Genomic DNA, 25432 nt, shown 5'->3' on the forward strand with positions numbered 1-25432 from the left:
TATAGTTTCATGGTTCTTTGTTATTGGTGCATTATAATTATATATAATAATGGGATTCATTATGCCATATTCATACATGCACACGATATAATTTGATCAATCCCGTTTCCCAGTGCTTTAATGCTTCTTCTTCATCCAAACACTACATTAAAATTGTTAGGCAAAAATCAAGCAGATGTCCTATTTTGAAGAGTAAGAGAACTGAAAGAAGGGACTAAATTACAGTGACCTGAGACTTTTGTTTAGGGAACTGATTAGGAAAATGGAAAAGCATGAAGAGTAGACAGTGCTGACTAGAAACACAGAGGGGGACAAATTAATACAATCCATCACATCAATAGCTAAAGAAATAATATATCATGTTAATAAAACTGTCAATGGCCAACACATAAATTTTAAAATGCTCAACATCACTTACCTTCGGGGGAATGCAAATCACTATCACAATGAGATATCAATTCATACCTATTAGAACAGCTATTTTATCAAAAAGACAAAAGATAACAAATACTGGCAAGAAATGGGCAAAGACAACCTTGGTACACTGTTGGTGGAAATGTTAATTAGCGTACTCATTTTAGAAAACAGTTTGGAGATTCCTCAAAAAGCTAAAAATAAATTTATCACTTAATCCAGCAATACCATTCTGGGTATATATCCAAAGGAAATGAAATCTGTATATGAAAAATATATTTGCACTCTTACATTGATTGAAGCACCATACACAATAGCTACGATATGGGATCAATCTAAGGTCCATTGATGCATGAATAGATGAAAAAAATGTGATATAATACATAATGAAATACTATATTGCCTATAAAAAGAATGAGATTCTGCCATTTGTTATAGCATAGAAGAACCTGATGGACATGCCAAATGAAATAAGCCAAGCATAGAAAGACAAATACTGCATGATCTCATTTACGTGTATAATCTTTCAAAAGTCAAAATCAAAGGAGTAGAGAATAGATACACAGTAGATATCAGAGGCTGGTGGATAAGAGGGGTGATAAGAAAAGAAGAGACATCAGGCAGAAGGAATAAGCTTTAGTGATACACAGTAACAAGTGTTAATAATAATGTATTTTCTGAGGTTGCTAAAAGAGTAGATTTTAAATGTTCTCACCACACCAAAATGATAAGCATGTGAGGTGAAAGATCTGTTTATTAATTAATCCTAAATGTATACATATATCAAAACATCACATATATTTTATAAACTATTTTAAATAAAAAATATTTTAAAAAATAAAAAACATTTAAGTATAAAAAGGAAAAAAAGGAAAAAAGATTCAACAGACATTTCAATTAAAGAAGGTATACAAATGACAAAGACATATAAAAGACCTTCAAAATCTTATGTCATTAGGCATTAAAAATAAAAAGAACTATGAGATACTACTATATACCTCCTTGGATAGCTAAAATCTTAAAAAAAAAAAAAAATTCTGACAAGGCTGTGGAGCCCACATAGAGGTATTATATTCATCTACAACTAAAAAAATTAAATAATAAAAAGAAATTAGGTGTCAAGCCACAAAAGGACATGGATTTTAAGGCCATGAGACTATTTTGTATAATTCAGTATTGGTAAAAATATGATATCACACACTTGTCAAATTCTATGGAACTAAAAAAAAATCCTAATATAAACTGTGTACTTTATTTAATAATAATGTATCAATAAAGCTTCATCAATTATAACAAATGTACCACACTAAGTAAAATGCTAATAATAGTGTAATAGGGTAAACTGAACCATTCTTTCTGTGAAAAAAGAATGGTTATATGGTAACTCTCTATACTGTATACTCAACTTTCTGTAGATCTAAAAATTTGCTAAGACATTAAATCTAGTAATTATTTTTTATTTGTTCCCCGTATTAAAGTGTCCACTTTGTGTTAGAAGACATTCATTCAAAAACATCCTGCTTTGAAAAATGAGAGTTAAAATATGATACTGTAAGTGGTAGTTCATATATTAGAGCAGAGAGGATATTTACACTGACAGATGAAGAAAGATAGAAAAGCATAAGGAAGTTGAGGGTGATGACTGGATAATCAAGAAGTAACCAGTTCAGTATGCATTTGCTTAACAAAAGAGAAAACAGCCTGGCAAGGTGGTGCATGCCTATAACCCAGAGACTTGAGAAGCTGAGGCAGGAGGATTACAATTACAAGGCCAGCCTCAGCAATTTAGTGAGGCCCTAAGCAACCTAATGAAACCCTGTCTCAAAATAAAAAATAAAATGAGCTGTGAATGTAGCATAGCACTAAAGCACTTCCAGGTTCAATCCCCAGTACCAAAAAAAAAAGGGGGGGGGGGTGCAGTGGGGGAGCAAAGGTATTAAAGGGTATGATGAGCTGGTGGGAACAAAAGGTTTGAAATTTAAGAGTATTAAGAAATAAAATGTGGGGCTGGGGTTGTAGCTAAGTGGTAGAGCACCTGCCTAGCATATGTGAGGCACTAGATTCAATCCTCAGCACCATGTAAAAAATAAATAAATAAAGGTATTGTTTCAACCTACAACAAAACAAAGAAGAAGAAGAAATAAAATGTCAAAATGTCAGGAGGTTACTGTCAATGAGAAATAATTTAGAAGACTACCTTCTTAACCATCAATTTAATCAAATAAAAAATAACCTGTAAGTGCTAGGTTCAATCTAGAAAGCAAAATGACTATTAGGAGAGCCTGAGAATCTTACCAGGACCTTGTACTGAAGAAGCAAGGCTCCAGCAGGCTGTAACAAACAAATGGTTGATTTTAAAGTGAGCTGCTTTCAAAACATTGCTGAAAGAAATTAAGATGACCTAGGGCTGGGGCTCATCAGCAGAGCACTTGCCTAGTAGGCGTGAGGCACTGGGTTCCATTCTTAGCACCACATGCAAAAATAAACAAATAAAATAAAGGCATGCTGTCCAAAATAAATAAATAAATAAGAAATTAAGATGACCTAAATATATGCAGAGACATCCCATGTTCAAGAATTGGAAGACTTCACACTTTTAAAAAGATAATACTACCTAAAGTAATTTAAAGATTTTTAAAGTTTTAAAAACTTTTTTTTTTCCAAAACAGGAAAAGAAGGACAATTCACAATAGCCAAGTTATAAAACCAGTCAAAGTATCTGTATATGAATAGATAAGGAAAATATGGTATATACATACAATGGAGTATATACATAATTACAAAATTATGTAATTTGTAAGAAAATGGATAGAACTGGAAAGTATTATGTTAAATGAAAGAAGTCAGACTCAGATAGTCAAGGGTCATATGTTGTTTCTCATATATGAAGTTTAAAAAGGGCAGGAGGGTAGGATCAGCAGAAAAAACAGTAGGGTAGAAGGTGGAGGCCAGGGGAAGTAGTAGGGAATAAAATTGATCAAATTATATTATGTGCATGTACAAATATGCCACAAGGAAACCTACTATTCTATACAATTATAATGCATCAATAAAATAAAATTTTAAAGGAAATAAAAACACTAGATTTGCAAGGGATCCCAAATAGCCAAAATAATCTTAGAAAAGTAAAAAACATTGAAGATTCACCTTACCCAATTTCAAAACTTACTATGAAACTACAGTAATCAAAAGAGTTTGGTACTGGGATAAAGACAGGCATATAAAACAATAGGACAGAATTGAGGGTCCAGAATCAAAGCCATATATCTTTGACCAATTAATTTTCAACAAAAGTACAAAGACCATTCAATAGTGAAAGAATAGTCTCTTCAAAAAATGAAGCTGGAGCAGTTAGACAGCCACATACAAAAGAATAGCAGACCCCAAATTCATATCATATTGAAAAAAAGAAAGACTCAAAGACCTAAAAAGAAGAAACCTAAGTCCCTTAGGAAAAAACTGAGGTAAATCTTTATGACCTTAACTTGCAAATGGATTTATGAAATTGATACAAAAAGCACAATCAATAAAAGAAAAAAAAGAGGTAAACTGCACTTTTTTAAAGTATTTTTTAGCTGTAGATATAGACACAATATCTTTATTGTATATATTCTTTTTTTTAATATCTTTATTTTATGTGGTGGTGAGGATCAAACCCAGTGCCTCATGCATGCTAGATGAGTGCTCTACCTCTGAGCCACAAGCCCAGCCCTATTTTATGTATTCATTTTTATGTGGTACTGAGGATTGAACCCAGTCCAGTGCCTCACACATGCTAGGCAAGCACTCTACCATTGAGCTACAACTCCAGCCCCTAAACTGCACTTCTTTAAAAACTTTTGCATCAAATGTCACTGTCAAGAAAGACAATAGCCAAGTTATAAAACCAAATACCTACACAATGCAAGAAAACATTTGCAATACATAAATCTAATAAGAGTCTACTATACAGAATACATTAAGAACTCTTACAACTCAACAACAAAAAGGCAAAGAACACAATTTAAAAATAGACAAAGGATTTGAACAGAAATTTCACAAAAGGAAAATAACATAAATGGCCAACAAGCCTATGAAAGGGTACTCAGCATCATTATCATTAGGGAAATGTAAAACACAACAATGAGCAACAACTTCATACTTACTATGGCACTAACATTCAAAAATGAAAAATAAAACAAGTTTTGGCAAAGATGTAGACAAACTGGAACTTCTGTATTCTGCTATCAGGAAGACTGAACTGCTGTGTACCAGTTTGGCAGTTCTTAACAACACAGAAAATAGAATTCCCATGTGATGAGAAATTCAACTTCTAGCTACATACCTACCAAAATTGAAAACAAGTATTCAAAGAAATACTTGTACACAAATATTACCATATTATTTACAACTGTTAACTGGTACAACGATTCAAATGCCCATCAGTTGAAAAAAAGAAGAAAGTGTATATATCTATACAATTGAATATAAAAAGGAATGAAATACTGCTACTTACTATAACATGTACCAACAAGGACAAACCTCAAAAATATTAAGGAAAGTGAAAAAAAGACAGACACAAAGGGTCATATTTTGTATGATTCCATTCATATAAATTGCCCAGAATAGGTAAGCCCACAAATATAGAAAGCAAATTAGAGGTATCTGTGGACAAAGGAAAGGGGGTAACAAGGTGTGACTTCTTAGGTGTGGTATTTATTTCTTTGGTAATGAAAATGTTTTGACATTAGAAGTGATGGTTTCTCAACATCATGAATTTCTAAATTCCACTGAATCATACACTTTTAAATGGTTAATTTCCTATTGTGTGAATATTTTACCTTAGTTTAAAGAGAGTTGCTTGTATGTTTTAGTCATTTGGATAACTTGGAAGAATAATATGGTAATTATAAATGTCAATATCAGAACACACAGCCTGGGTTCAGATTTCAGCTTTGCCAATTCCAGCCAAGTGACATAAGCAAGTGACTTAACGCTCTCTGTGCCTCTGTTCCTCATCCCTAAAACCAATTTAATAAAGAATACTTGTAGGACATTAAGAACTAAATAAGTTAACACATTTGAAACACTTAAAATGATACCTTGCAGAAACTAAACATTCAGCAAATATTAACCAAAAACAGCTATTATTTTTATGACAATGAAAAAACGGAAATAATTTCATCTAGCAAAAGACTAAGAATTCTATTTCAAAGATAGTATAAATCATAAATTCACTATTGGTAAATTCTATCCCATAGGCAGATAACATAAGCGCCTAAAGTAAAGATCTGTCATATACCCTTAATTCCTATTAAAAAAAAGTGTCCTGTGCATGGAGCCAAAGGCTGTGTGACTCTCCTGAGGTTGGTTAGTATCTCCTCGTAGCATCCATGTAGTAAAAAGAACAAAGAGCATGCTATTTCAAAATAGTGAATAATAAGGGATAGGTAGTATACAAAAATCAAGCCAGAACTGAATAATGCCAAACATGAAGTAGAACATATATCAGTGAGGATCTAGAAATACTTGAGAAAATTTGAAACTTCTCATTAAATTCTTCAAAATACTTGAAGCAAAATAGGAAGCAAACCAGCAAAGTGTCAACTTAAAAAGTGGCACTAGGGACAGTGCAAAATACACACACACACACACACACACACACACACACACACATATATATATCCATATACATGCCCACTTCTGAGGATCATAGGAAAAGCAATTACTAAAGAGATAATGAGTAAGTCCAACTTCTTACCCTCTTCGGCTTCATCCTCCTGGGGTGACAAGGGACCCCCTCCACTAGTAGGACTGATGGGTTCCTCCTTGTCAGACTCCCGCTGTAGACTCACCACCTCATATATCACATCTCCAGCACCGGTATGGCCTTTTCCCTCGGACTGAGAAAGATATAACCATGTAAATATTAGAAATTTAAAGAAAATACTGAAAGAGAAGTATTTCAATAACTCGTTTTTAAAAAAGCTAAAATTTAGAGCAGTGCATCCTGTTTACCTACAGCATGTCTGAAATTGAGAAAACATTTAAAGTTCATTATTCTTCACATGATATTCCAAATGTATTGTTCCCTTAGCATTATTTTAACCAACACAATGAAACCTACTAACTATTTTGAGAGAACTCAATTTCTTTTCATTGGAAAAACTTGAGATATCACAGGCTGTAGGACAAATAAGCATACGGGAGTCTTGGAACTATCTCATAAAGAGGTAAAAGATATCAGCTTCGCTATTCATTAATTCATGGAAATAGTGTTTACCTTATAAACAGTCTGCATTCTAAATGGAGAGAAAATGAAGCCAACTATCAATTAACTCACCTTCACAAGGCCCACACTGCCCTGGACAAACCGCCCCACCTCTCCTTCCAGCTCTGTCTCCACCCAGTCTAACATCACATTGCAGCCCACTGACCTGTCTTGCTTTAGCTCCTTCAACCCTTTAAAATCCTTCCTAACTCAAGGTCTTAGGGCATCTTTTTCCTCTGCTAATAGTTTTTCTTCCACTCTTTGCTAACTCCCATCCATCCCAGATTCTAACCTCCAATGTTACTTCTTCAAAAGAAATTTTCCAGACTTCTATTCCAAATCTAAGCTAAGTTCTTTATGTTTTTGATTCTCATCAAACTCTGTCCTTTGCCTACATTGCACTTGCAACAAAATAATTACACACTTATTTTTAGACTTATTTGTTTAATATCTATCACATCCACAAGATAGTAAGAACAATAAGGGCAAGGACTGTGTTGTTTTCAATAAAAAATTAGGTGGTACATGACACACAGTAAATGTATGTGAAATGAATGACCAGAAAAATGGTAAAAAGCGTGGATTTGGGGTCAAAAAGACCTGGAGTCTGAACTCAAATTTCACTTGCAGTCTGATGTGTGAAACTAGACAAATTACTGTGTTGAATCATAGTATCTGTATCAATAACACAGAAATATCACCACTATTCCTCCAAATTGTAAAGGTTAGGTATGGGCTGGGGTTGTGGCTCAGCGATAGAGTGCTTGCCTAGCACGTTCGAGGCCCTGGGTTCAATCCTCAGCACCACATAAAAATAAACAAATAAAACTATTGTGTCCAACTAAAAAATAAATATTTTTTTAAAAAGGTGGTTAGGTATGACACTTTTGAAGTTCACAGAAGAATTTGGAAGAAATTCATCATTATTATGTTTGCAGCACCATACTAGAATCTAAAAGACACAAAGTAAGAATATAGGTATATACAGAAATACAATTATCTCTACTGTACTACATTTAAAGTTACAAAAATATAACAATTTTAATTTTTAACTGTTTTCAAGAATTAATCTTGAATGACAGTCAGTTTTCAAGTATATCTTTAAAATCACTTCAAATAACAAAAGTTAAAATTGTCCATTAAACAGCAATTAGAGAAATAAAAGACAGTCATGAGGGGCTCAGGATGTGACTGGCATGCGTGGGGCCCTGGGTTCAATCCTCAGCACCACATTAAAATAAAGATATTTTTTAAAAGATAGTCATGAAAAGTTAAGTGGCTAAGTTTAAAGCAACCAAATTATTGCTATATTTCTACTATACTCCAGAAACAGAGGACTCAATTCATAGTGAACCATTAAAAGAACCATAAAAAGAAATACAGAAAAGATGAAATACTTGCAAAACGTTTGAATAATCCAAATAATAACAGGGAAGGTGAAAACAGAAATGAAAAATAGGAAACAAGCTGAAAATACATAATAAAATGGAAGACTTACATGCAAACATATCAATAACTATATTAAATTAAATGGCCTACACATACCAATTAAAGGAGAATAAGAATCAATTATATTGTCTCAAACAAAAAAAAATCTCACTAAATATAATAATATAGGTAAGTTAAAAATAAAATGAGAAAATTTATGGACATGTTAGATAGTAGTCAGTAATGAGCAGAGAAATAAATGGCAAGGTCATAGGTTTTTTTAAGTTACTTTGAAGTCAAATGTATAATTAGATGGCTTTCATAAAAACACCACATACACAAACCTTGAGAATGAACAGGTAGAAACAAAGGGAACCAATTAAAGAAATATGTCAAGAAAGAAGGATTAATGGGACTAACTCCTGACAGGGTTTACTGAGGTCACTATAAAGCTAGGATTTATGGCCATAGGTATCTCCATATATCTCAGAAGTGAGGTTTCTTTAGTAGTGCCGGTGTACTAAGGTTAAATTCTGACCAGCCACATTCTGACCAATATCCACACTGACATAGGACTGACTTGCAGATGAGCACACCTGAATAGGATGGCCACCATGACCTGAGAGGACAAACTAGGGTCAAAAATTTTACTGCCTGACCTACAGGTTGGCAGAGTGCAGAAGGCAGACCCCAGTTCTCAAGGCAAACATCAAATGGTAATAAATTTGGAGACATCACTTGTTCCCTTTTTCATTCTCTGCTTGGAGACAACCTACTCTCTCTCTTGAGAGTGAGCCTTACTATATTTTCACTTATAATAAAGTTCCTTGCCTGGATTCTGATGTCTGGCTTGAAATTTCTTTTGTTGGAACATGAGAACTAAGGCTTAAAAAATACAAATCAAAAAAGAGCCAAAGAGACTAGACTACCAAGCAAGACAAGAAATCACTAAGCATAAAAGACATTACACAATGTTAAAAAGGATCAATTCAACAAAGACATTTATGAATCCTACAAGTGTATGCACCTAACAGAGTCTCAAATATATAAAGCAAAAATTGACAGAAATGAAGTGACCACACAATTCCAATTTTATAATGAAAGACTTCCAACATTCCTCTTATAGTAATCAAAAGAAAAAGCACAAAAATTCAGCAAGGTTATAAAAGATTGAGCAGTATCATCAATAGAACCTCAAATTTACATACCACTCTACCTAAGAAGAGCAGAAAACATTCTTTTTAAATGCACATGAAACATTCACCAAAATAAAACACTTCCTGGTTTATAAAACAATAAAAGGTTCAAAAATTAAAATCATGAAAAATATGTTCAGTGGCCAGAATAAAATTGGAAATCAGTAACAGTAATATATCTAAAAAATTCCCAAATACTTAGAATGAAACACACTTTTAATAACCCAAGGATAAAAAAGCCAAAGAGGAATGTTCAAATTATAAAATATTTTGGACTAATCAAAACATGAAAATAAAATAACAAAACCAGTGGGATATATCTAAAAAATACACATGGGGAGATTTAGAGCTATAAAATGTTACCAAAAAAAACATCAAAAACTCAATTGGGGCGGGGGCGGGCCTGGGGTTCTGGCTCAGTGGTAGAGTGCTCGCCTGGCATGCATGAAGCACAGGGTTCAATCCTCAGCACCACATAAATGTAAAATAAAGATATTGTGTCCTCCTAAAACTAAAATAAATAAATAAATAAATATTTTTAAAAACTCAATACCTCAACTTTCATCTAAAGAAACTAGGAAAAGAAGTTTAAAAAAAAAACCAAAGTGAGCAGAAGGAAGGAAATAAAGATAACAAGATAAATAAAATTGGGAAAAGAAAATTTTTAAATCAATGAAATAAAAAACAGTTCTTTGAAAGAATGAATAAATTGAGAAGGTTCCAGTAACAGTGACAAAAAAAAGACACAAAAAAGTAGATATCATTACAGACGCCATAAACATCAAAAGGATAATAAATTCTGCCAATTAGGTGGACAAATTCCTTAAATGCCACTAATTATCCACTCTATTCAAAAAGAAACAGATAACTTAAGAAATATCTACTGAACAAAATTGAATATGTAGTTAAAATCCTTCTGAAAATGAAAACTTCTATACATCAATTTTATAAACACATATAATAATATGTCACAACCAGAGATTTTATTTGGGGAATGAAAAGATTGGGACTAAAGAAGAAAGACCACATGATCATATCAATTGATGTGTGAAAAGCATTTGAAGAAAATCGGCATTCATTCCAGGTTAAAACCTTTCAGTGAACCAGGAATATAAGGGAGCTTTACCATCTTATTAAATGGTAACTAACAAAAAACTTACAACTAACATCATACATAATGGTGAAATATTGAATACTTTCCTCCTGAGATGAGCAAAACCTGACACTTATTGTTAAGGTGACACTCCTCAGCAACATTCAGTGGAAGTCCTGGCCAGTACACCAAGGCAAGGAGGGAGGGAGGGAAGGAAAGAAAAAGAGAGGGGAGGGGAAGGGAGAGGAGGAGATGGGATAATGGAAGAAATAAAACTATTTCCTATACAAATAAAATCTCTGCTACTTTTTTTAATTTTTTTTTTTTTTGTAGTTGTAGATGGACAGCATGCCTTTATTTTGTTTATTTTTATGTGGTGCTGAGGATTGAACCCAGGGCCTCCCACATGCCAGGCGAGCACTCTACTGCTGAGCCACAGCACTAGCCCAAATCTTTTTTGTTTTTTGGCTAGGTTAGCAGTTCTGTTTAGCATTGACTTTCTTTTTATCTTTACCTGTTCAGAAGCAAATATAAGGAAATTGTATGCTACTTTGATCTCATATAGAACCTAAATAATGTACGTAGCAAATGGGCTTCAAATAATGTATTTCTTCATTAATTTTTTTATTTTCAGTATTAACTTATTATTAGATAAATTTTAAAAATCTGTAATTACAAAATAAATTGCATCATTCATATTAAAATTTATCAATTTAGTGACATGACAGGCACTCAATAAATGTGACTAAGTTACAAAGATTCATCACAATGCAACTAGCCTCCCCGGGGCTAGTTAGAAACAGTATTTTTCTATATGTTAAACATCATAGCAATATGTATGCTTTGTGTTAGTTGAAATAATATGAAGGAGTGTTACACATTCTGATGTTCTGAAAATATTCAGATGTTGTGCATTCTGCAATTCTGAAGAAAGATTGTTTAGCAGTTAACATCTTAATCATTTGGGTATATACTTTCATTATAATTTAGAAAGCTGGGCAGAGGAATAGGAAGCAAAAGTAACTCTGCCAAGGACAACTCCTGAAAGAGCACCTCATTACAGTTGGAGACCAAGTCTTATTAACTATCAAAAAGTATTCCTTAAAAAGTAACTTCTTAAAAATTTTAAAAAGTATAAAAGGAAAATTCCCTTTTGGAGGTACATGTTGATTTAAACCTATTTAAATAAAATGTATTAACTTGATGAATAACCAAGAGTAACCGAATAATAGTAGTAAATGTTTTATACGCAGAAAGATGAAGATAAAAAATAACAAGGTGGTGGAACTCTTATATTTTAGGAAAATTAAAGGATATAAAAGTCTTTTTGTTTTTTGGCTAGGTTAGCAATTCTGTTTAGCATTGACTTTCTTTTTATCTTTACTTGTTAAGAAGGAAATATAAGGAATTGTGTGTGTGTATTCATGTGATTTTGTGTGCAGCTTAGACTATCTGATTCTATTATATAGTTTATATAGATTTTTGTTAAAAACAAGATTTCTTCAAGACCGTACTTCTCAATCCAGCTTTATCTGAGTCATTGGTGATCTTTTAAAAACTTGCCTGACAGCTATGGGGATGTGTACCTGTATTCCCAGCTCTCAGGAAGCTGAGGCATTAGGATCAAGACTAGACTGGGAAACAGTGAGACACTGTCTCAAATAAATAAATAAATAAGTCCAGATTTCTGGATCTCACTGTAAAGATTCTGAATAGTAGGCATTAGTGTTTCAAATATATATAAAAAATCCAATCCAAAATCTAAAAAGTCAATCACAATGTTCCATGGGGGCAGGTGGTGTGGGGAGGAGAACACAAACAACACAGAGACATGCTTTGAATGAAGATCCTGCCTTATCAGGTAGTTGTCCTGATCACTGCCCACCCCTTCCTCCTTTCCCCCCTAGAAAGGCCCAGTTCTTCCCTTAGTTCCCAAAGATAGAAATCTGAGGAGGATGGCCCTCTCCACCTTCAGGGGTACTGGCCCTAGAATAAACCTGATTTCCTTCCCATCAATTCTCACCTCCCATATATTGGCTTTTGAGCAACAATCATCCTGATCTAGGTCCAGTAACACAACTAAAGGAATGTTGAGATACCCAAAAGCAAAGAAGAGATTTGGTGGAAAGGGTATAACATTAAAACTATACTTAGTGCAGAACTCAAAATCAAGCTTTTAGGAGAACTGAGATAGGGAAAAAAGTGTAAGAAAGGCAGCCACTTCTAACACCAGCTGGACTCTAATACTCCTGGAGAAGACTGAAGTGCATTTTCGTTTACTGACAGTAAAGTCACAGGAACTTCTGAGAACAGGTAAGATTGTTATAACTTTTATCATAACTTGGAACTTATCCTATTCTAACAAGCAAACCTCCTCCCTCCAAACTATTCCTGTGTCTAAAAACAAAAGACCGGAAGATGGCATTTGGAGAACAGATTTCTCAAGAGAAAAGTCTTAGCCTGGCACGGTGGTTCACACTATAATCCCAGTTAATGTGGGAGGCTGAGGCAGGAGACTGCAAGATCAAAGCCAGTTTCAGACCCTCAGCAACTTAAGAAAGCCGTGTCTCAACATGAAAAAGAACTGGGGGAATAGCTCAATGGTAAACGGCCCCTGGGTTCAATATCAGACACCAAAAAAAAAAAAAAAAAGTGATGGGAGTCTTTCCTTCCCCTTAACCCTTCATCTGTAGTCTCATTTTCTTTCACTTTGGCATTTTAACTCCTCTAAAGTAATTCTAACTTCTCTTTTTCTCTTGTTTTCTTGAGAATTCTCCCTTTTCTGAATCTAAATCCTGTTCCTAGTCAGACACAACATAGACGTAAAACACCTGGAACAATGCTGAATACACAGAAAGTGCTACAGATGCATTATTTGTTGTTGTTTTATGCTGCTATTTGATATAAGACTTTAAGGCATGAGACAGTCTAACCTAAGGTACAATATGAAAGTGACATTCAGGAACAAGGAAGAAGTAAAAGTGGCTTCCACACCCTATTCTAGTGCTACTCTGTACATCTTCTTGAAGAGGTAATGATAATGGAAATAATAATGATAACAAATATTCAATTCTAACAACCCAAGCATGTTTGTATTTTAGGATGTTCGCAGTTAGGCATGGTGGTTGCATGCCTGCAATCCCCCTGCAATTACTTGGAAGACTGAGAAAAGAAGATCACAAGTTTGAGGGCAGTCTGGGCAACATAGTGAGACCCTGTCTCAAAATAAAATTAAAAGCAGGGCCAAGCATGTAGTTCAGTGGTAGAATGATTGCCTAGCATGCACAAGGTTCTGGATTCCAAACCCAGTACTGCCAAAACAAAAAACTTTAGGACTTTAGCATTAGCTGATCCTTTGCAAGGCCTTCCCTGGATCTTCCTATATATGGTTTCTTCTTGTCATTCAGACTTCCAGACATTTAAATAGCACTGCCTCAGGAAGGCCTTCCTGGCCTACCCAATCAACATAAAGTATCCATACCATTCTATTACTACCCATTATTTTGCCATTTGGTTCCCTGTCTGTCCCTTCCTTGTATCCTCCTTCTGTTGAGAGAATGCAAGCTCCTTGAAGAGGGACCTCTTTGGTGTTTTTCACCACTGTATCCCCAACATTTAAAAAGCAATTTGTCACAGAATAGACAAGAAATGTTTGTTGAACAAATAGATGAATGAGTAAATGAGCAAACACTTCAGTGCAGTAGGTAATTTTTTATCTCTTTTTTTATACATGAAGAAGCAGAGGCTCACAGACAGAATTATCAAATGGCAGAACAGGAGACCACCTCATGCCTAGAATCAGGACCAAATCACTAATATTTTGATTTATCTTTCTATGTTACTTTATGGTCTACTTATTTCATGGTCTTTGCTTTGATAACATTATGCATATTCTTTTCATTTGGTATTTATCATGTGATTCCTTGTATAATAGTGACTTTTACATATTTCCTTATTAACACAAGATGAAACAGAGATCCTTTGGAAGGATTATATTTTAAACATTGTACCCTTACTATGAACACTACCAAAACACAGAGACTGTAAATAAGCCTACACTCTGAATTAACTCAACTGTAACAGTCATGGAATTATTTGTACTAAAAATCTTTTATGTAACTCACTAATTTCAATGACACAATTTTAGAGATAGAAGACTTCAGAACATTATTTACCCACACTCTTATTTTATAATAAGTAAACTATGGATTTAAGAGATATAGTGACTCCTTCTGGGGCTTACTTGCTACTATCTATTGAGAACCAGCGTCATCTGCCATACTTATTTATATATAAATTCAGAAGACTTCATGTACCATATCCATGTACCATATCCATGTACCATATATGATATTCACCACACATACAAATGGGAAAAAGTGATTTCTTTTCAAGTAAATATAAAATTCAGTATGTATTTCCAGGACAGATGCCCCAACAACTAAACAACAACTTTTTAAAATTAGAGTTGAAAAATCTCCTTAATAAGCAGTAATATATTTTTCAGAAAAATCTGTTCATCATGACATCATATGTGCTAACAAAAATTATTTCAGTTATTTAAACCTTAAATTTTATCTCAAGAGATGTCAGTCTGCATGAAAACATGCTACGGTGGCCTCAAAAGGCTCTGGATATCCTAAGTTAATGTAAAATAAATAAACTTACTTCATATTATTTTTTAAATAAACACGAGCATTTCTTCCTTCATAAACTTGCTTCAGATTATTTTTTAAATAAAAAAGAGCATTTCTTCCTTCATCATATTATTTTTTCTCTAATTGCCTCGAACTGCTCCTTGCAGTCTATCACACATCCCCAGAATAAGATTAGAGAAGTACCCAATGCATCCTCAGTGTTGCTGACTCAGCTGTCCTCTAGAGATGAAAATACTGTACACTAACTTCATCTCATCATCTAAACCTGCGCCTGACACTGTCTTCTCAGAGATGCTTAAATAAGAAAAAAACAAAAATCACTGAGTTCATTTATGGAAGTGTTACATTTTCCAAGTTCATTTCTCCATGTGTACACTCCCTCATGCTTAAAATTACTTTGTTGTCATCCATTTTTACTACATTTAAGTGCTAGAATAAAGTGGGAAGCCTTTTATGAAGAACAGACTTCAAAATGTTGAATAAGCGGTGTTATGATACAGTCAAAATTTCTTCATTAAATATCAATTATGCTGCTCCTTTCCACATTAGATCCAACATGATCTCTTTGTCATATACTTTTTTTTATTTCAAAAAGCTGAAAGAATACAAGTCTTTAGATAAGTGGATTATGTTTCACTCACAGACCACCTGGTAGTTAGTGCTTTCTTAAATGCCACAAAGGGAAGAGAAAGGAGAAGAATGCTGACATTTAATGAAACGATCCCAAGTCTCTATGCTTGCCATCTTTCTTTACTTAAAAAACAGCATGTTAGATTTTTAATGCATTGCAGAAGAGTAGATGTAAGAATTCTTTCCTAATTTATAATTTCAAAATTTTACACTGCAAGTTCAAAAATCAATCCTACTCATTCACTTAACAATTCCACAATTTTTGATGAAGACTGTAATCAACCACCTATTCTCACTTCAATACTTGCAGGAAACGCTGCTATATTCAATTTTTAAAATATTTAAAAATAAATAATATATTTATTATGCAGTCTCATGATAAGACTGATAAACTTTAGAAAATGCTACCCCAAAATACAGCACCTTAGCACGTGAGACAACAGCAAGAACAGAAAAGTCACTCTCACCTTCCCTCTATCACCATGGGTGCTTTAATCTGGTTTACTTTAATAAATTCTTATACTTTCTTTTCACCTTCTCCTGTCCATGAATCTTATCCCTTGAATTCATGAGACAATTCATGGAATATTCATGACTCCATATTCCATAGGGAAACCAAGAAGAATCTGAACAGACATTGCTGAGTTCCGCCCAATTTATCAACATTAGATAACAGCCACTTTTGTACCCCCATCATGCTTTTCCAACCTGTCCACTCTTCATCAAACCTAAGTATAAAAACATAGTCCAGTCCTTAATTATATAATACTTTAAGTGACTAAAAATACTAAAAAATAGAATAACTTCAAATCTACTAAAAAATTCAATTCAAAGTAAAATACTTCTCACAAATTAACCTACAGAGCCAGAAGGTTTCCCTGGTAAATTATACATTTAAGGAAGAAATAATACAAACCTTTTTTTCTTCATTATTTCACTAATACATTATAATACACTTAATAGTGAAATTCATTGACTTCTTCATATATACACATATATGCACATAACTGTAATTATATAGGCTTGCCTCTATATAATTATATAAAATATGTAATTATATAGAGGCAATATATATTGTATATATAAAATCCTCCTCTATTCTGTACCATTGGTCTACCAATCTATTTTGGTGCCAATACCATGCTTTTTTTGTTACTACTGCTCTGTAGTATAGTTTCAGGTCTGGTATATAGTTATGCCACCTGCTGCACTCTTCTTGCTGAGGATAGCTTTAGCTATTCTGGGTCTCCTAATTTTAGAGATGAATTTCATGAGTACTTTTTCTATTTCTAGGAGGAATGCCATTGGGATTTTTATTGGCATTGCATTAAATCTGTATAGTGCTTTTGGCAATATGGTCATTTTGACAATTTTAATTCAGCCTACCCAAGAGCAAGGTAGATCTTTCCATCTACTAAGATTTTCTTTGATTCTTTGTTTAACGTTCTGTACTTTTCGTTGTAGAGGTCTTTCACCAATTCAAACTAAAAAACTTCTTCTCAGCAAAAGAAATAATCAGTGAAGTGAATAGAGAGCCCACATTTTGGGAGAAAATTTTTACCACATGCACATCAGATAGAGTACTAATCTCTGGGATATATTAAAAAAACTCAAAAATCTTAACAACAAATAAACAAATAACCCAATCAATAAGTAGGCCAAAGAAATGAACAGACATTTCTCAGAAGATGATATACAATCAGTCAACAAATATATGAAAAAAAAGTTCAACATCTCTAGCAATTAGAGAAATGCAAATCAAAACTATTCTAAGTTTTGGGGCTGGGGTTGTAGCTCTGCAGTAGAGCGCTTGCCTAGCATGTGAGAGGCACTGGGTTCGATCCTCAGCACCATATGTAAATAAATAAATAAAGTTTTTTTTTTTAAAAAAACTACTCTAAGATTTCATTTCACTCCAATCAGAATGGCAGCTATTAAGAATATAAACAACAAGAAGGGGTACCAAGGATGTGGGGGGAAAGGCACAGTCTTATATTGTTGGTGAGACTGCAAATTGGTGCAGCCATATGGAAAGCAGTATGGAGAATCCTCAGAAAACTGGAAATGGAACCACCATTTGACCCAACTGTACCACTCCTTGGACTATACTCATAGGACTTAAAAACAGCATATGGCGAGTAGAGGAGAACCCGTTACTGGCGGCTCTGTGTATGACTCCCAGGGAGCGGGTGGACCGGTTCCGGCATGGGGACTCCCATTGATGAATTTAAGCTTCTTGGAGCACGTGACAGGATCCTGAACAGTGGATTATTTCAAGAACAGCACAGGTGGTGGGGGAGGGGGGGGAGGAGCGTAGTCCCTCTTTGTCATGGAAGCAGCCAGCAGCGCGGTGCTGGAACCCGCCACAGACAAGCAGAGTTTGAGTGAAGTTTGAGTGGCTTTCTGGCAGCAGAGGTGCAGGGGCTTTTGCCCCTTCAGGGCTGAAACGTTCCAGACTGCAACCCGCATCAGCGCAAGACACGGGACCAAGGACGGAGTTCTGGGCGTAGCAAAGGAAAAGCCCAGCTCCCTCCACCGCACCTGACACCCCGGTGGTCGCCATCTTGGAAAATCTATACCGTCAACTTCTGGCGGGTGTAGCTGACATCACCATGGGCGTCTGAACAGGTGTGTGGTTCCCAGCACCCCCTCTCCCCAGCTCTGATAACTCAGAACAGTTCTCCCCAGCTTTTGGTGAGCAGGGCTATCAGAGCAGAGTGCAACTGAGAAGGTCCGGGATCTCCAACTCCCCCTCCCCCTGCTGTGATAACTCAAAACCTTTCTCGCCAGCTCTGGGTGGGCATAACTATCAGAGGGAATTTAACAGAACAGGTTGCTGGTTTCCAACTCCCCCTCTCCCCAGCTATGATAACGTGGTAACTACCCAGCACAGAGACAGCACTCAGTTGATCAGGAGCATATGGCAGCCAGGGCTCCACCCGCCCAGGATGAACAAGTGATCTCCCAATTGGGATCTGGTGGGCAGGAGTGGGCAAGGGATAGAGACTGATAGCAACCCAAAGAGACCTAAATCAGAGAGGCACCGGGCAGGTGAGGGAAAGCCTCCTCATAGGGGTTGCTTCCACCACCCTGAGAGCAGAAACCCAACCTGGAATGCATAACACCACCTACTGGAAGAGAAGAAAACAGAATTCTAAGAGTTGTTTTTTTCTCCTTTTTCTCTCCTTCTTTCTTTCTTTCTTTTTATCTTTTTCTTTTTTTCTTTTTCTTTTCATTCCTTTCTATCTCTTTTCCTCCTTTTCTTCTTCTTTTCTTGTTATTTTTCTTCATATCTCATATTATTTTATATTATATTCATTTTCTTCTATCTCATATTAGACAAAAGTGCCAAAAACATGCACTGGAGAAAGGATAGCATCTTCAACAAATGGTGCTGGGAAAACTGGAAATCCATATGCAACAAAATGAAAATGAATTCCTATCTCTCACCATGCACAAAACTTAACTCAAAATGGATCAAGGATCTAGGAATTAAACCAGAGACTCTGCATCTAATAGAAGAAAAAGTAGGTCCTAATTGTCATCATGTGGGGCTAGGCTCCAACTTCCTTAATAAGGGCCTATAGCACAAGAATTAAACCAAGAATCAAAAAATGGAATGGATTCAAACTAAAAAGTTTTTTCTCAGCAAAAGAAATAGTCTGTGAGGTGAACAGGAACCCTACATCCTGGGAACAAATTTTTACCCCTCACACATCAGATAGAGCTCTAATCTCTAGGATATATAAAGAACTCAACAAGATAAGCACACAAATAATAATAATAATAATAATCCAATTAATAAATGGGCCAAGGACCTGAACAGACACTTCTCAGAAGAGGATATACAATCAATCAACAAATATACGAAAAAATGCTCACCATCTCTAGCAATCAGAGAAATGCCAATCAAAACTACTCTAAGATACCATCTCACTCCAGTAAGAATGGCAGATATTAGGAAGACAAACAACAACAAGTGCTGGCGAGGATGCAGGGAAAAAGGTACACTCATATGTTGCTGGTGGGACTGCAAACTAGTGCAGCCAATTTGGAAAGCAGTATGGAGATGTCATGGAAAGCTTGGAATGGAACCACCATTTGACCCAGCTATTCCTCTTCTCGGACTATACCCAAAGGACCTAAAAACAGCATACTACAGGGACACAGCCACATCAATGTTTATAGCAGCACAATTCACAATAGCTAAACTGTGGAGCCAACCTAGATGTCCTTCATTGGATGAATGGATAAAAAAAAATGTGGTATTTATACACAATGGAATATTACTCAGCACTAAAAAAATAAGATCATGGCATTTGCAGGGAAATTGATAGCATTAGAGAAGATTATGCTAAGTGAAGTTAGCCAATCCCGAAAAAACAAATGCCAAGTGTTTTCTCTGACACAAGGGGAGTGACTCAAAGTGGGGTAGGGAGGGAGAGCAGGGGAGGAAGATTACCTTCAGATAGAAAATAGGGGTAGGAGGGAAAGGGAGGGAGAAGGGAAATAGCAAGGATAGTGGAAGGAGATGGTCATCATTGTACAAAATACATGTATGAAGATGTGAATTTGGTGTCAACATACCTTATATACAAACAGAGATATGATAAATTGTGGTGTAAAGGTGTATAAAGAATTATAATGCAAAAAAAATCAATAATAGAGCTCATGTATAATGGCATAATTTGCTGGGAACATACTTTAATATACAGAGTTATGAAAAATTGTGCTGTGAATGGATAATCATGAATGTAATTCATTCCACTATTGACATGTATGAAATATTAATTAATTGATTAATTTTTTAAAAAAACAGCATACTAGAGGGACACAGCCACATCAATGTTTATAGCAGCACAGTTCACAATAGCTAAACTGTGGAACCAACCTAGATACCCTTCAGTAGGTGAATGGATAAAGAAAATGTGGTGTATATATACACAATGGAATATTATTCAACAATTAAAGAGAAAAAAATCATGGCATTTGCAGGTAAATGGATGGAGTTGGAGAATATCATGCTAAGTGAAGTTAGCCAATCCCAAAAAACCAAAAGCCAAATGTTTTCTCTGATTTAAGGATGCTGATTCATAATGGGGGTTGGGGGGACCCAAGGGAAGATTAAAGGAACTCTAGATAGAGTAAAGGGAAGGAAGGAGAAGGAGAGAGCTTGGGGGTATGTATGAAAGACAGTGGAATGAAAAGACATCATTACTCTAAGTACAGTATGAAGACACAAATGATATGACTCTACTCTGTGTACAACCAGAGATGTGAAAAATTATGCTCCGTATGTGTACGAATTGTAATACATTCTGCTGTCATAACAAATTAGAATTAATTTTAAAAAATAAAACATGAATACCTGAAAAGAAATTGACTTTTTTAGACCATCTTCTGTTATTATTCATCACTTTTTGAAGAGAAGCAAAGAGGAGACTTTTTAAAAATTTATTCTAGCATTGCATAAATGACTGCACTGTATCAGAGAATTTCGGCAAAAAGAAGCTTAAAACTATATTCTTTTATGTTACCTTTATTATACAACATGAAGAAACATGACTTTTTTCAATAACAAGTCAAAAGTTTTTACCCTATTAAGAACATTTTTTAATAAACTCAAAAAAAATTCAGCCCTTGACTTAAGAAATAATGCAAATCTAATATAAGCTTTTCCAACAAAAGTGTCCATTCATTTTTTTTTAACATTTATTTTTTTTTTTAGTTGTAGTTGGACACAATACCTTTATTTTATTTATTTTTATGTGGTGCTGATAATGGAACCCAGGGCCTCACACATGCTAGACAAGCACTCTACCACTGAGCCACAACCCCAGCCCCTGTCCACTCATTTTTGAAAACAACATTATATTAATATTAAAGCCCCAAAAATACAAATCAAGAAAACTAAAGATCAGTATCTCTCATAGAGGAGATACACAAATTATTAATTGACAGTACTTCATCTAACAGAGCTACATATAAAAAGAATGCTATTGTGACAGATATATTAAAACAATACTACATGACCAAGAGAAATTTATCCTAAAGAATTCAAGTTAGCTTAACACTTAAAAAAAAAAAAATCACTCAATGTAATTCCAACATATCAACAGGAGAAAAAGGAAAAGCCTTGTAAATACAGAGATAATATTTGGTAAAAATATAACATTGTTCATGGAAAAAAATTAAAAATTTATAAAGACAAAAAAAATAAATTACAAGTATTCAGTTTGAAAACAAGGTTATAAAACGTTATTTGTAAATAATATTGTCTCATAAATAAAGCTTTAAGGGATCTAGAAAAGCTATGAAAATAATTTGGAAGTTCATTAAGTTTTGAAGGTAATATGATTAACATAAAAATTGACTTTCTTTTTATATTCTAATAATGAACAATTAAAACTGAAATTTTTAAAATATAATATATAACAATATCAAAAGTATGCAGGTTCTGGTAGCAAGGTGGGCATACATACAAAGTCCCCAGCTCTTGCCTCCCTCTCAGAAATACTAATTAGCAACTATACATAGACAAGAATGCCTTTTCAAAGATCTCAGAACCTGAGAGTCAGGCTGAAGCATCCCCCTTGAAGCACAAACCTGTGAAAAATTGCATTAGAAGAATGAGGGAAATAGCTTCACTTTGATCATGTTGTCACACCCCTAGGCCAGCACAGCATTTCATGGAGAGGAATCCCCTGGGCCTATAGTTTCGCCGGGTGGGGGGGAAGAATACAAGGTATAGGTGCAACTTTCCCAGAATTATGGGGTGATTCCCAGAAAGGGGCAGGGGGAACATCAAATCAAAGACCCCAGCAACTTCCCCCTCCCATGGATGCTACCCGATGGCCCATCTAGAATCCTAGGAAAAGTAAACAAGTGAAGGTCTTTCCCTGCCCAAGTAAATGTGTAAAGGTTGAAAAAAAGTGATCACTTCTTCAACTACAAGGACACAAGGATCACCAAAAATCAGGGAAACATGATACCACCAAAGGAAATTAATAAAGCTGCAATAACTAACCACTTAAAAATGGAGGGCTGGGGATATAGTGGGAGAGCACTTGTTTCTCATGCACAAGACCCTGGGTCAATCCCTAGCATCATCCATCAATCAATCAATCAAAATGGAGAACCATTAACTAAATGACCAAGGACTGACAATAATCCCCTTCAGGATTAGCAAACCATAAGAAAACACAAATAAATTCATCAGGAAAACAACATATCAACAAAATAAGTTCAGGAAAGCAATAGAAATCATTTTTTAAATCATAGTACTGAAAAATGCAATGGCTGAATTGAAAAATTTAAAAGAAAACCTCAACAGATTCAATCAAGCAGAAGAATCAGTGAACTCAAAGACATTTAAAACTAACCACTCAGAGAAGCCAAAATCCAAAAAAGCAAAGAAGATCTCTGGGAATCATAGGATACCATCAAGTGAAACTACATACACATTAAAGGAGTCTCAGAAGGAGAAAAAAACAAAGAGAAGGTCTATTTTAAAAATAATGACTTAAAACATGTCAAATCTGGGGAGAAAAATGAATATCCAGATTCATGAGACCCAAAGAGCTCAAATAAACTGAAACCCCAAAATTCCACACTGACACATATTATATACTGTAATTGTCAAATATCAAAGACAATTATAAAATTGATAAGAAAAAAGTAGCTTGTCACATAAAGAAGCCTACATAAGACTAAAATTGGATTTTTTCAGCACAAACCTTGCAGGCCAGAAGAGGTTGAGATTCACAAAATTGAGGGAAAATAACCTTCCTACCAAGAATACTATACCTAACAAAGTCGTTCTAAGATTTTTTTTTAATATTTTTTTAGTTGTAGGTGGACACACTACCTTTATTTTATTTATTTATTTATTTTATGTGGTGCTAAGGATCGAACCCAGCTCCTCACACATTCTAAGCCAGTGCTCTACCACTGAGCCACAGCCCCAGCCCCCATTCTAAGATTTTTGCAAACAAACAAAAGGGAATTCACCAATGCTAGACGTGCCTTATAAGAAATGTTAAAGGGAGTTCTTTCTTAAAAGTTAAATGAAAGGGTAATAATTAACAATGTAAAACATGAATGTACACAACTCAATGGTAAATGCATACAACTCAATGGAAAATTCAAAATCAGAATTCTCTAATTTTGTTATGGTGATGCATAAATCAACTCAGAATAAAAGTTAAAAGATATATATTTTATACATATAAGTAATATTAAATATATTATCTATATAAATACATATTAAATATTATATATTTATAGTACATATATTTATTGAAAATATATTTTACATGTATTTATACCACATATATAAATATACATAATACATATAGGTAAATATATATAGAACATATTAGATATGGAAAATGACAAACCCCAAAATAATGAAGCCTTGGAAGAGGGAATGCAGAGAAAAGCACCACGTTGATGGCATTGATTCTTTCTCAGTGACAGAACAATCCCTAGAAAGAACCAAAGCACTGATCCTTCCCCAAATAAATCCTTTCCCAATGGCAGTACAATGGGACTCTGAAGGGAAAAAGATAAGTACTGAACATTGACCCCCAGATCCTCTGTTCTTCTCCAAAAAAAAATCTTGCCCAGTTAAAAACAAATTTTCAAATTCTCACAAACCTATTTCCTGAGTGCCCCAAACTGACAAGCTCATTAATTAAGTCACTTCTCAGTATAACCTATATAAGCCCAGTCCCCTCCTTTGTCCAGGGGCTCATTTTCCACCAAGAGAGTGAGTCCATTCCTGTGGGTGTAATCCTGTTTCTGAATAAAAGGCTGTGAGGATCTGTGAAGATCGTATTCAGCCTGGTCTTTTTGTGCTAATAGTACATATATATACTATAACTAACTATAATAATTTGTTAAGAGATACACAATATTTTTTAAATGATGTAAGCAGGGCATGGTGGCACACACCTGTAATCCCAGTAACTTGGGAGGCTGTGGTAGAAGAATCTAAATTTGAGGCCACTCTCAGCAACTTAGCAAGGCCCTACCTTAATTCATTAAAAAAAAAAAAAAAAAAAAAAAGCAAAGTGGAGGGGAGTGGGGAGGGGTGCTGGGGGTATAGCTCAGTGTAAAGAGGCCCTGGGTTCTATTCCCAGTCCAAAAAAAAAGAAAAGATGACGAAAATGGAAATTTTTTATTTTTAAATTTGTTCTAATTAGTTATACATGAGAGTAGAATGCATTTTTGACGCACTGTACACAAATGGAGCACAACTTCTGCTTCCTCTGGCTGTATACATTGCAGGGTCACACTGGTAGTGTAATCATACATGTATATAGGGAAATAATGTCCATCTCATTCCACTTTTTCGATCCCCACACCCCTCCCCTTCTTTCACTCCTCTCTGCACAATCCAAAATTCCTTCATTCTTCCCTACCCCCATCCCCATTATGGTTCAGCATCCACTTATCAGAGAAAACATTTGGCTTTTGGATTTCTAGGTTTGGTTTATTTCACTTAGCAAGATATGAAATTTTAATATCAATGACTTAAGATGAGGGGAGAGTAAAAGTATAGAGTTTTTGTATGCAATCACAGTTACTACCAATTTAAAACAGGATATTGTACTGTGGCACATGCCTGCAATCCCAACTACTCAGGAAGCTGAGGCAAGAGGTTTACAAATTTGAGGTCAGCCTAAGCAATTTAGCAAAACTTTTTAAAAAGGCCTGGGGATACCGTTCAGCAGTAAAGCATCACTGGGCTGAATCCCTG

General features: G+C 34.8%; 1 protein-coding gene across 4 annotated transcripts in view; it reads right to left on the bottom strand.

Moving 5' to 3' along the window:
- The window catches only part of Rabgap1l (RAB GTPase activating protein 1 like), a 612968-nt gene that overhangs the window by 471028 nt on the left and 116508 nt on the right, over positions 1 to 25432 (bottom strand). For all 4 annotated transcript variants that reach the window (XM_076872863.2, XM_076872862.2, XM_076872861.2 and 1 more), the window contains exon 11: positions 6155 to 6296. In XM_076872863.2, the coding sequence (XP_076728978.2) occupies positions 6155 to 6296 (142 nt within the window). The remainder of the gene's footprint in view (positions 1 to 6154; positions 6297 to 25432) is intronic.

Source organism: Callospermophilus lateralis, chromosome 13 (assembly GCF_048772815.1).
Source record: "Callospermophilus lateralis isolate mCalLat2 chromosome 13, mCalLat2.hap1, whole genome shotgun sequence".
NCBI lineage: Eukaryota > Metazoa > Chordata > Mammalia > Rodentia > Sciuridae > Callospermophilus > Callospermophilus lateralis.